At 40.5% G+C, this 12,818-nt stretch overlaps 1 protein-coding gene and 1 long non-coding RNA gene across 41 annotated transcripts in view; one reads left to right on the top strand and one right to left on the bottom strand.

Annotated features, from left to right (window-relative positions):
- Positions 1-12,818, bottom strand: part of FNDC3B (fibronectin type III domain containing 3B) — a 361,710-nt gene that overhangs the window by 39,668 nt on the left and 309,224 nt on the right. For all 40 annotated transcript variants that reach the window (XM_086394520.1, XM_086394600.1, XM_086394566.1 and 37 more), the window contains 3 exons: positions 12,264-12,377; positions 11,781-11,930; positions 5,178-5,458 (listed from right to left, as the gene is read on the bottom strand). In XM_086394520.1, coding sequence (XP_086250646.1) covers positions 5,178-5,458; positions 11,781-11,930; positions 12,264-12,377 — 545 coding nt within the window. The remainder of the gene's footprint in view (positions 1-5,177; positions 5,459-11,780; positions 11,931-12,263; positions 12,378-12,818) is intronic.
- LOC147379540 (uncharacterized) overlaps positions 1-12,818 on the top strand; it is a 133,412-nt gene that overhangs the window by 116,470 nt on the left and 4,124 nt on the right. The window lies entirely within an intron of this gene.

Genomic DNA, 12,818 nt, shown 5'->3' with positions numbered 1-12,818 from the left:
TGAAGAGATACAAAGACCTCTGTGCCAGAGGTCACAGAGGCAACAAAAGAGAGAGACGCAGGACTGATGTCAAGGCTGCCTGACTCCAGTGCACTACTTTTGAACTACTCTGAACTTGTCTCCTTATAAAGCTTACTTCATCTTGTTAGAATGAAATGACTCAGGATTCACTTCTTGACAGGCTAATGTAGTGCTTGACATATAAGGACTCCGAAAATGTTATTTTCACCCCCATTTTACCTAGCAAAAAGAGCAGAGCAAACAAATATACTTTAAGTTTTAGCCATTTGCCAGTTCAACATGAGTCAGACATATAATGAGGTTTCCGAAAAAAGTGATCTTAGGCAACCTTACCAACTGCTTACTATGGAGAACAAAGAAGGTGACAACCGTGTTCTGCTCTGAGCCAGCCACACTATTCCTGGAGGTGAGCGCACTGCTCATTGAAGAGGCCATTAGGAAACAGAAATCACCCAGAGAGGTTGGAAGGGGTTATAGAAACTCCTGCCAGTGAAGACAGATTTGGATGAAGTGAAGATGGTTAAGTAGGAGACAGCTGACATAATAAGCTAATGATGTCTAGGCCATAAGGGTGGGGCTCAGACTTCTGTATTCTGCAAAACCTCTCCATGTGAATCTTAGAATCACTGCTCTAAGGCAAAGTTCTCAAACTTTTGTGTGTGTGCAGGCTAAGTCACTTCAGTCATGTCTGACTCTGTGATCCCATGGACTAGAGCCTGCCAGGCACCTCTGTCCATGGGATTCTCCAGGCAAGAATACTGGAGTGGGTTGACATTCCTTTTTCCAGGGGATCTTCCAGACCAAGGGATCAAACCTGCATCTCCTGAATTTCAGGTAGATTCTTTACTGCTAAGCCACTGAGCCCTCTCAAACTTTTAACAGGCAACAAAATCTCCTTTGGGGCTAATTAAAGCACAGAGTGCTGGGCCCTATCCTGAGATTTCTGATTCCAGGGGTTTCTGCTGCTGCTGCTGCTAGGTCGCTTCAGTCATGTCCGACTCTGTGCGACCCCGTAGATGGCAGCCCACCAGGCTCCGCCGTTCCTGGGACTCTCCAGGCAAGAACACTGGAGTGGATTGCCATTTCCTTCTCCAATGCATGAAAGTGAAAAGTGAAAGTGAAGTCGCTCAGTCGTGTCCGACTCTTAGTGACCCCATGGACTGCAGCCCACCAGGCTCCTCCATCCATGGGATTTTCCAGGCAAGAGTACTTGAGTGGGGTGCCACTGCCTTCTCCGAGGGGTTCCCACTAGGGCCTAATAAATTACACTTAATACTGATGATGCTGGTCCAGGAACCATACTTTGAGTATCACTGCTCTAGAAGAAAGCCCAGGATCAACTGAGTTGGTTTTAGTAGATTTCAGCTCAGGTTTTAACAAAGTATATGGCAAACTGTACAGAAACAGAGTTGAACTGCTTGGTGAGGAGAACCTGAAAACACTGCTTCATCACTGGAGATATTCACGTCGGGGCTCTGTGAAAGGGTGACACCAGGCGATCTTGTCTCAGCTCACAAAGCCTATAGTGGCCGGAGCATGCAAAAGAAAGCTACATCCCTATTATTTTTTTTCTTTTTTTTCTAACGCTTTTTCCCTCCTAGAATCAAAACACAAACTCAATTCTAAATTTAAAAGTAGTGCCTTTAAAAAATCTCATTGTAATTCCAACCAAATTTTATACAGGATGTTAGTAAGCCAGCGCACAGTCTGGCAAGCAACAGTAGAGAAAGGATGGGTCCATTTTAGTGTCAGCAGGTTGGCTGGAGAGGTCCCAGCAAGACAGAGAAAGAATAAACTCCATGTGAGAACAATGTGTAACTGCTAAAGGTTAAAAAAAAAAATTAAAAAAACAAGTCTTTTTTTTATCCAAGCCCCATAGCCTGTTGCATTCACATTTTTATCTAGAACATCATGATCTGTTCACTTATATTTTGACCAATTTGTGGCACAAAAAAAGGTGAGGTAAAAGTTGATTGGACTAAAATTATACCCTCAGTTCCCTGAAATACTCATTTTGTATTTTCACCACAATTACTACAATCTCGTGTTTTTGAACCATAAAAGAACAAGACTACGGGCTGATTGGAGTGCTACTATAGAGGGTCCAATAAAGTATTATAGAAACAAAATTCCTTAAGTTGGACAAACTATGATCTTAAATGTGAATATTAATTTTAATATCTTAAATGTGAAACATCCATTTTATTTATTGATTGGCCATCAAATATTTTGACTAAATCTTTTTTTTTTTTTTTGGTCAAGAACACACACTATGACTTAAGGCCAAAGATTTGTCTTTTCTAAAGCTGTACATTTTTCATGCAATCTGTCTGAAACGGTGTCTTCCAAGCTGCCCTGTAAGGTTAAGAGGTGACATCCTCCCAGTGTGACTTTCCACATTCGGCTCAGTATACTAGCCTTGTATATTAATACTGAAAAGAATTAGGGACTTTTTAACATGTCTTTAACCAACCACTTATATGGAATACATTCTTGATAATTTCCACTGTAATTGGCATTTCATCAATGAACAAAGATCCCCTACATCAGTTTTATTCATTTGAACTTTTGATTTCTAGATTTCTTTCTTGAAGTCATTCGACTACATGTTGACTAATAAATACCAGCATTCCTCCAATATCAACTTCCTAAAACCTCTAAAGTTTTATAATCATTTACAGTACCTTTAAGGTATGCATAATGTGAGAAAGAGGCAAAATTCTTGGGCTGGAACCTTATCCTAAAAGCCATTGCTGACCTGAATGATCAGAGGACTGACCTGAGGATCTGAGTCCATTCTGGCATAGACATGGATTGTGGGTCTCACAGCAGACATGAGATCTTTCAGTGAGCCCTGAGCCAGTGGCTTCTCCATAGGTTTTCTGGCCTGAGGGTCCAAGTCAGGCAATATTCTGGACATGTGGTCTCTGAGAAACAGTTAGGGGATGGCATTCACTTGCTCATTTTTCCCCAGAGATATACCTCATGGTCAGTCTCCATAGAGCATCATCACTAGGGAATGTCCCTGAGGTCAAGGTCTGGGTTTAATCACCTCTGATTTCCTTAGCACCTGATTAGAGTGCTTCCGACACAACGGTCAGTATTTGGTTAGCATATAAAGGTGGAGGGTGGTTTTCTGAAACTGGCTAACATGCTAAAAATGAAAAATGCCCTTGCGGACTGTCTCTTCAGCTATGTAAGTCATACCTCTTTTATTCAAGTTATTTCTAACTTGATTCCCACTTTAAACCATCCTGACCATTCTGACCTTTCTGAAATGCCAAAAGGACTCTGTAGGGTGTCATTTTCGGCCTGTGAGGTCACAGCAACTTCTATCTTAGGTTGCTGTGTAAGTGTCCCAATTCCTTGAGTGCTCTGAGGGCAAGGATGGTGTTCATCACTATTTCATAGACCCACAGTGCACAGTGGGTCTGTGCCCAAGACAGATCTCTGAAGAGAATCAAAGAGTAAACAAACTGCTGTCATCACTTGGAAAAGGAAAATGAATGCACTTATATGAATTATCCACAAAAGACTTGGGAAGAGAGGGAAAGTAGGGATAAGATGCTTAGGCAGGTTGGAACCTTTGGTATCTTACAGCTGATAAACTGATTTTTTTTTTTCTTCAGCTTCTGGGGATGAAAAAGGTAGTCTATCAGACTAGAACATTAGAAAACACTGCAGAAAAAAAAATATAAGTCAAGTGGTAATAAACGATTTTTTTTAGCAGTAAAATTACCTGCTTGCATTCCCCTGCCCCACTTCAAGAAGAGCTAGTTTTTTTGGGTGAAAATCTTGATAACAATAAAAATTACAGCGCATGTTTACTGTGCACTTGCTATGTATTGCTGGACTCTACACAAGCATTTACTATTCATTTGCTTACGCCTTACAACATGTTTTTGAAGTAAGTAATCTTGTTCTCCTTATGCTGTGGACAATGCTGAAACACTAAAAGCTTAAGTAATTTGCCTGAAGACACAGCTAAGGATCTGCTTCTGAATCAGGCTCCGCTTCACCTCCTTAATAAGCCACTGAACATGACAAAGGGAGACACCCTGAAAGGCACTGGAATAACCAAATGGTTCCTGCACTCCTCTAATGCTAATCCTGAACTTTCTGTCTCCTAGCTACGGCACCTTGGTGCATGCGTGCTGTCGCTTCAGTAGTGAATGACTCTGTGCAACCCCATGGACAGTGGCCCACCAGGCTCCTCTGTCCGTTGGATTTCCCAGGCAAGAATACCGGAGTGGGTTACCATTTCCTTCTCCAGGGGGTCTTCCCCACACAGGGACTGACCCTGCATCTCTTATGTCTCCTGCTCTGGCATCAGCAGGAAGGTTCTTTACCACTAGCGCCACCTGGGAAGTCCTTGGAGACAGAACTAAATGTCTTGAAATCTCGAGAGGCCGTGTTGAGAAGGTGTATAGGGGAAGGTGAAGTGCTGGCTCCTCAACAGGAACTCCGGGGGCAAGGAAGAATGCAGGTGTTAACTGAGTTTTGCTGGGTGGAGTGTGATATAATGTCTTTTCTCTGGCTACTCATGAAATCCTGAATAAAAGATCCATCATAGATCCTCTGTAGCAGTGTCTGCTTTGAGGGGATCAGAAAAATGGCAGAGCCCTGCTTCAGAGGTGCAGACAGAGGGTGTAGCAGAGTGATGAGACAGAGGAAAAACACCAAGAAAAGCAGATTATCAAAACACTAAGGAGGAGGAATTGACTTAAAATGGTTGGTGAAATGTCCCCTCAAGGGTTAGGAATTATATCAATTTGTAACTGACTCATAAAGTAAAAAGCAGTATAAGTTTCTGAGATGTATGTGCATTTAGTACTCTTAAATGCATTAAAAATGACTGGATGCTTGGGGCTAGTGCACTGGGATGACCCAGAGGGATGGTATGGGGAGGGAGGAGGGAGGAGGGCTCAGGATGGGGAACACATGTATACCTGTGGCAGATTCATTTTGATATTTGGCAAAATTAATACAATTATGTAAAGTTTAAAAATAAAATAAAATTAAAAAAAAAAAAACTATTAGAAAAAAAAAAAAATGACTAGAATCCACCCATTTGGGCTTTAGGACCCAAAGGTTCTGTAGCCCCACGCCCTGATGTATGTGTCCATGCAGCTGTATTTCAACTTTCCTGCACTCACCGGTAGGTGGTTTCCGGAAGGAGGTCTTTCATAACGTGGGTGGTGGTATTGCCCACCGTGACGCTAGTATCTCCAAGATCTATGTTGTAGGCAAGGATTTCAGATCCATTATTGCACGGCTCTTCCCAGTTCAGTACAAGGCACACAGAAGGCGAATCGGGATAGGCAGTGAGGGTCTCCTCCTCCAGGACACACAGAGTGGAGACAGGGTCAGGGGCAGATGCTGGTGTCTGGCAAAGGACAAGCTCACTGGACGGTCCTGCTCCAGCTTGATTAACAGCCTGAAAAGCACAACAGCGAGACAATGTCCCCATTACTTCATGAGCACCTACTAATGCCCCCACACTAGGTGCTGCTGAGTCTAAAGTAACGCAATGGCTTCCAGAAATGTAGGTGGAGATAAATCCTCCACAATGTTCATACTGATAACCACTTCCCAAAAGATATCAATCACACCTTTTCTGCTAATAAAAGATAATGTTGCCATTGTTTCTTATGAAAAATCATTTAAAAATAACACTTCATATTTGCATAGCCCGCTTCAGTTTATGCACTCTTATGTCATCTTCACAATAACTGTCTGAGGTAGATAATTCACGGAAGCTATTCTTATCTGCCTTTCAGACGAGATCGGGCATACTCAGGGTGGTACACCCTTGACTCAGATTTATCTGCCTTTCAAAGAGGGAACTCAAAGTCAGATCAAATAACTCAAGCCCAAGATTCAGATGCCAAGCTGGGATCAAAATCCAGTAATCTGACTTTTAACTCAAGTGCTGCTCTGGAAGAACGATAGGAATTTTAGAAAAGTATTCACCGTTTTCCATGTGAATGTGAAACTCATATCTGAAGTCAATGCTCTTCTCTCACCTGAGTTTGAGTATCACTGCTGACACCTGATCACTCATCACTCGAATACTCACGCATTCAGCCTCCGGGGCAGTCCTCTTGTTTCTACTTACCTGCTCTGCTTCTCAGTCACCTCTGCGACCTGCTACTCATTACCAGCATCTCTCAGCCCTGGAGGAAACAAGGCCCCAGGCCTTGCACACCTCTGTACTCCTGAAACTCCTAGACATCTCGCCTTGTCTCAGGGCAAATGCCATTTATCCCTACACCCACATTTATGTGTACAGTCCAGACCTCTGCCCCAAATGCCAGCCTAGTGTATTCAACTGCCTACTGAATATCTCCATTTAAATGTCAAATAAGCACCTCAGACTCAAGTGTCTACACAGTTCCAAAATGGTGTCCACCCCATTCTTCCTCATCCTTCCTTCCACCCCCACTGTACTGCCCGTAGTTTCCCCAGCCTTCAGGTTGTTCATGCTATTTCTGTGAATCACTGCTGGGCATCTTTCTTTCTCTCACACCCCTGCCCAAGCCATCAGCGCACCCTCTACCACTCTAATCTGACTACACCCTGTCACATCTGGTGACTGTAATGACCTCCTAACTGGTATTTACATCAGCCCACGCCCCACAGTCTGTAACAACCACTGTCCTTTCTGTGTTCTCCCACCAGATACACAGGTAACGTCAAAGTTCTCACAACTGTCTATGAGAGCCTATCCGATCTGTTCACCACCACCGCCTTCCCCAAGAACCCAGAACCATTCTGCCTTCACTGTCTCCTACTTCCTCCTTCACTCCCTCTGCTCCAGCCACACTGGCTTTCTTGCTGTCTCACAGGGACACTGAGCTTGCTCACCTCAGGGCCTTTGCAACTCACTGTCCCTTCTGTCCACAAAGCTCTTTCCCTGACGTCTGCCTAGCCCATTCAATCAGCTACTCAGGCTTCTCTCAAGTTTTGCCCTTTGCAGAGAGACGTCTCTGAACACCACGTTTAAACTTGTAGTTACCCCCACCCCAACCCCCATGATCCTTCTCATGTATTTCCCTTCTTTGCTTTTATTTTCATTATAGCATTTATCACCAACATAATATATATTTCATTTAATTTCTCCCTTGATTAGAATATAAGTTCTGTGAGGGCAAGGTTGTCTGGTTCACTGCTGTAGCCCTAGCAACCAGAACAGTACCTGATACAAAACATGTGCTCAATAAACATCATTAACAATATTTTTTTCCCTTACAAAAACACTTGGCAACCTCTTGACAAAAATGAAAGTACTCAAAAATCTAGTTTACTTCTTAGGATACCTTATGAGGACAAATGATAAACCAAAAGGCAAGTCATCTGAGCTCTTACATCAAAGGTTGACTGCAATGCTTGTGTGTTATCATTCATTTCAAAGAAGCAAGTTAAGAGCATTCATTTGCTATCTAATCGCTTTTGAAACCCTTCTGTAATAAAATTTTTACATCTAGTCCTATTTCATGACGATACCAACTTTCTTTTTGGTAGAATATTTATGTCACAAATTAAGAGTATATATTTAGATATTCTTTTTGGGTACAAATTTATCACAGGGGCAGAAAAATAAGATACTGTGGAGCCCAACTGTCATATTAACTAAGGTTTTAACAACTGTGTAATACAAGGAAAAGAACATAGCTTTTAGAGTTGGAGCTTTGTTCATATCTTGATTTCCTTACTTACTAACTGTGTGATTTTAGGCAAATTAATATTTCTGAGTCTATTTCCTCAGATATAAAATGAGGATAGTAACTCATAATTTATACAGTTATTTTAAAGATTAAATTTGTTAACATGCAAAATCCTAGCTGAGTATTAAGCCAATGGTCAGTGCTTCACTTCCCTCCTTCTCACTAGGAAAATCAAGAACAAAACAGCAATAGCAATTTTCCTAGTTTCCTAATTTTCCTAAAGCAATTTTCTTACAACAAGACAACAACAAAATACACTGAACTAATTTTAGACTTAAAGAAAAGTTGCAAAAATAGTGTATATATTTCTCATTTTGCTTCCCCTAATATTAATACCTTATATAACTATCAGTCATGTCCCACTCTTTGAGACCCCATGGACTGTAGCCCACCAGGCAGGCTCCTCTGTCCATGGGATTTCCCAGGCAGGAATACTGGAGTGGGTTGCCATTTCTTTCTCCAGGGGATCTTCCTGACCCAGGGATTGAACCTATGTCTCCTGCATCTCCTGAATTGGCAGGTGGATTCTTTACCACTGAGCCACCAGGGAAGCATACATACACACACACACATATAAATATATGTGTGTGTGTGTATGTGACATAAATATATGTGTGTGTGTGTGTGTGTATATGTGTGCGTATATGTGTGTGTGTGTGTGTATATATATGTGTGTGTATATATGTGTGTGTGTGTGTGTATAATTTTTTTTAACAAAAGGAAATTCCTAGACAGTGATCAAGAGAGATAACAGCAGTAGTGGCTGAATGGGAGGCTGAGCCGTTTGTCTTAGACTCCCACAACTGGCTACTGACTCAAGTGCCCATGGAAAGAAATTATTTTCTGCTACTTACAAGAATAGAACTGAGATGCTGTGCTGGTCTGAGTCTAGAAACCAAAAGGAGTTTCTTAAGTACTCCTATCATTGGCTGACTACCATTAACATCTAACCTGAGGGAATGTGATGGCAATGATGATGATCTTTGGGTGGAGTGGGGGAGAAAAGAGAAAAACTCTTTGTTAAAGGTAAGAATTAAGCAAATGGTCTACAGGGAAATCAAGGTCAAAATTTGTTTCAAACTTTCAAAATATTTATCTCTCACATAATTATGACTATACAAATCTAACATACACTTAAGGTTGAATTATTGATTTCTTTACAATCTCACAGTATAATGAAAAATTCAGCACTAAGTATTTTATTACCCTTTTCATGTTATTAATGTACTCTATTATTCATTTTCTCCATTATTTTTAAAATTAACCTTTTATTTATTTTACTCTGTATCTGGGTTCCATCTTCTTATTCTGTTCTTATACCTCCTTACTGGTGTTAATTGAGGTCTTCAGTAATGATTCTTGACTCATTACTTTGTCAAATATGTGCATTTGTGTTGAGTGATTTAATAAGGCTAATAAGGGCTAAGGGGATATGAAGGATCCAGAGGAAAAAATACAGGTTTTAATTAAATAACTGATATCAAGCATACTACATTGGCAATCTCTACAAAAATCAAGAAAGTATCAGTTTTGTAATTCTTAAAATCTGCATTTGTATCATAACTATCAGTCATGTCCGACTTTTTGCAACCCCATGGACTATAGCCCACCAGGCTCCTCTGTCCATGGGATTTTCCAGGCAAGAATACTGGAGTGGGGTGCCATTTCCTTCTCCAGGGGACCTTCCTGACCCAGATATCAAAGCCAAGTCTCTGTGTCTCCTGCATTGGCAGGCAGATTCTTTACCAACCGCACCACCTGGGAAGCCTGTATTACTATAAAACAATGAGCAAAACCAGGAGACACAATAGTGTTAACAATGTATAGATCTTATGTATTAAAGTCAAATCTTACCAATTTCTAATAATGTTCTTTTTATTTTCCAGGATCTTACTTAAGACCCAAATTTCTTTTACTAGCCTTATACTATGGAAAATGCTTTCTTGAGTTATATCTCTTATTATTACCAAATTTCAAAGTAAACCATTTTAAAGAATCTTATTAATATTTAAGAGTATGTGTAAAATATACAATATGCCTCATGTAAGCATACGTACCCAAGAATTATTTGGGTACATGTTAATTGAAGCATTCCTAAGGAAGAATATAAAAATTCAAAAATTCCTGCACAAAATAAGCAATGCTTCCATTCAATTTTTATATGATACTATATACATATTACAGTGATATAATTTTTAAAGCACCAAATATTTAAAAGAATATTCAGGCTTTAACCTGACTTTGTAGTAATATCAAATAAAAATGATTCAGATTAGGTTCACGGGTATCAAGAAATTAATATAAGATGAGGAGACTTTTTCCTGGCAATACTTCTTTAGTATAGCAAGTGTGGTCTTGAGAGTACTATCCCCTTTATAGTGTCTGACTCACTTTATGACAAATAAGTATAGACATTTGAAAATACTACTGTTGAAACAGGGAGGCAAGATTATTACGCAGGTTCTATTCTTACCAATGTATCTTTAAAATGCAATTTTGGGGTGTTAATGGCAAGTAACAACAAAAACCCCGAAAGAAAAAAAGGAAATAGAACATTTTAAAGAGAGACCAAAACTCAAAAACAGGTTGAACTGAAGTTCTTTCCTGTGATGGCAAAGAGTTTTTATTTATATCCTGCCTTGTTCCAAAAACAGGAGTGGAGCACATAATTCAACCTTTCCCCAATGACTCAGCATTGTTATTATAAAGCTCAGATAATGTGCTGTGACCCTGACTCACTGATGAAGGGTTAATTATGTCCCAGGCCGTCCATTTGAGGGGTGTATAACAAAAGAGTTTAACCAGAAATGTTTACGATAAAACAGCCTTCAGAATTTAACAGAAAAGCTTCTGTTGATCTGGAAAGTTAACTTGTGTGTGTGCATGCTCAGTCGCTAAGTTGTGTCCCACTCTTTGCTACCCCCATGGACTGCAGCCCACCAGGCTCTGTCCTTGGGATTGTGAAGGCAAGAATACTGGAGCTGGTGGGTTGCCATTTCCTTCTCCAGGGGATCTACCTGACCCGGGGTTGAGTCTGTATCTCCTCCACTTCAAGCAGATTCTTTACCACTGAGCTACTTGGGAAGCCCAAAGTTAACTTAAGAAGGGAATATTTTATCCAAAGAGGCCAGGGACACTGAAGTAAATGGACATGTAATAAACAATATGATCCATGACTTAAATCAGATGGAAACCTAAACCTGGCATCTTTGCTTCTTTATTTAAATCTAAACACGTGTGAAAATAGAATTCTTTGTTATCTCTCCTTTTGGTCATCCTGATCATTCTTTGAGGTTGGCACAAAGCAGTGCTCAAATGTTACCGAACAAATGGAAATAAATGAACAAAGAACCCTGTTTTCTCAAGACAATAAGGCTTTACAAAGGGAAAAGAAAATATTTACCCAACTCAATAAAACGAAAGCAAACCTATGACTGCTGTCGCTCTTGGGGGTTAGGCTAGGAGCCGATTGCTCTTTGTGTTATTCTGTCTGGACACCCAAGTGGAAGCTTACGGATAGCCAGACCTTGATGGTGGTCACTGAGAGGTAGGAGGAGGGTCCTACAATCAAATGCAGACTGTCCAAACTACTCTCCTGTTGGTTTCTGGCTCCAGTTAACATCTGGAATGGGAAGTTGTAAAGGTTTTTTGCCTTTTGTCTAAGTGGCTTTCCCAGCGAAATGTGCATCTTGGAAAACTCAGACAAAAGGCATCTTCCCTAAGGAGCTGTGCCCACTTTGCCTTAGACTCAATCCCGTATTCAATGAATTAAGCAGCAGACACAAGGCAAGGGCGGTGAGGAGTACAGTGGAGACGATTCGGATTTTGTTCCCATGTTTCAGGACCTCTCAGAGAAGCAAAAATGAATTGTAAAATGCCAAAATGATTGCATCTATTTTTATTTAAAAGGACTCTTTTTCCCATAACACCCTTCCTGATGTCCTCCATCATGAGCCTTTGAGTAAGTTTCCCAAAGAGTCTTTCAGGGGAACACCAGTATTTGTGAGTAACGGCCGCACAGTATCAGCCTACCTGTAATCGGCAGCAATACTGTGCAGCAGGTAACAGGTCCCTCATTTCGAAGCCGGTGTCTGTCCCATGATAAACGAGTTCTAAGGATTCTTCATCTTCTCCCCACTCCAACCTGTACTCTGAGATGTCGGCACCAGAGCTTTCAGGACTCTGGAAATTTAGAAATTTAATTTCATTGAGAAGAAAATCTTATGATGTTTGTGTTCAACTAATTATACCAAAAAAAAAAAAAAAAAAAAGAGCAAGATGCCTCAGAATATTTGAAATACATGCAAAAGAAAAGCATGAAAAAGATACTCAATTTCCTCTTAATTTGGATCAGTGGTAAAATCTGCATAACTCCTGGCAAGCACTAAAGCAGATGACTGTGTAAGAATCACCGACCTACATGTGAATTTTAGCTTTGTAGAGCCCTTGTACCTTGCACTGGGGAACAGATAAAGTAGAAGAAACAAATTAATGCAAAACCTGTGCCTGACTTACCTCCCAGCTCACTAGGACACATCCATCAGGCGTAAAAGAGATACAAGGTGCTTTGCACTGTCCAGGAGGCCCTGCAGCAGTGGTAATTTCTGAGACATCAGAATAGGGACCATACTGCAAGAGAGAAACACACATGTGCTTGTAGGGGTGTGTTAGGGATGTGTGTGTTTGTGTGTGTGTGCATGTAACACAAGCTTATAACCAAACAAGGGCTAGGCTAATGGTATCATCAATACAACTGATTAAAAGCATTACCTAATGGTGTTCACTTTCAATTACATGAGTAGATTTTCTTCCCACATACATTACTTGAGTGGTAAATGTCTATTTTATATATATATATATATATATATAATTTTTTAAATTCAAAAGGATTAGAAAGTTGGTTTACTATACATTTTTGCTGTGACCTAAGAAAGAAAAAATGCTGACTTTTGCTACATCACAGCATTGTGCTTTCACTTCTCAGGGCGTTTCAAAATAAACCAAGTCAGATGCACACTGTAGTTTAATTTTTAAGGCATAAAAATCTGTATGGAATTGTTGGTTATCAAA

This window comes from Bos grunniens, chromosome 1 (genome assembly GCF_055505025.1).
Source record: "Bos grunniens cultivar Pamir isolate PY7600 chromosome 1, Bosgru_T2T1.0, whole genome shotgun sequence".
NCBI lineage: Eukaryota > Metazoa > Chordata > Mammalia > Artiodactyla > Bovidae > Bos > Bos grunniens.
This window is presented reverse-complemented; position numbering and strand designations above follow the sequence as displayed.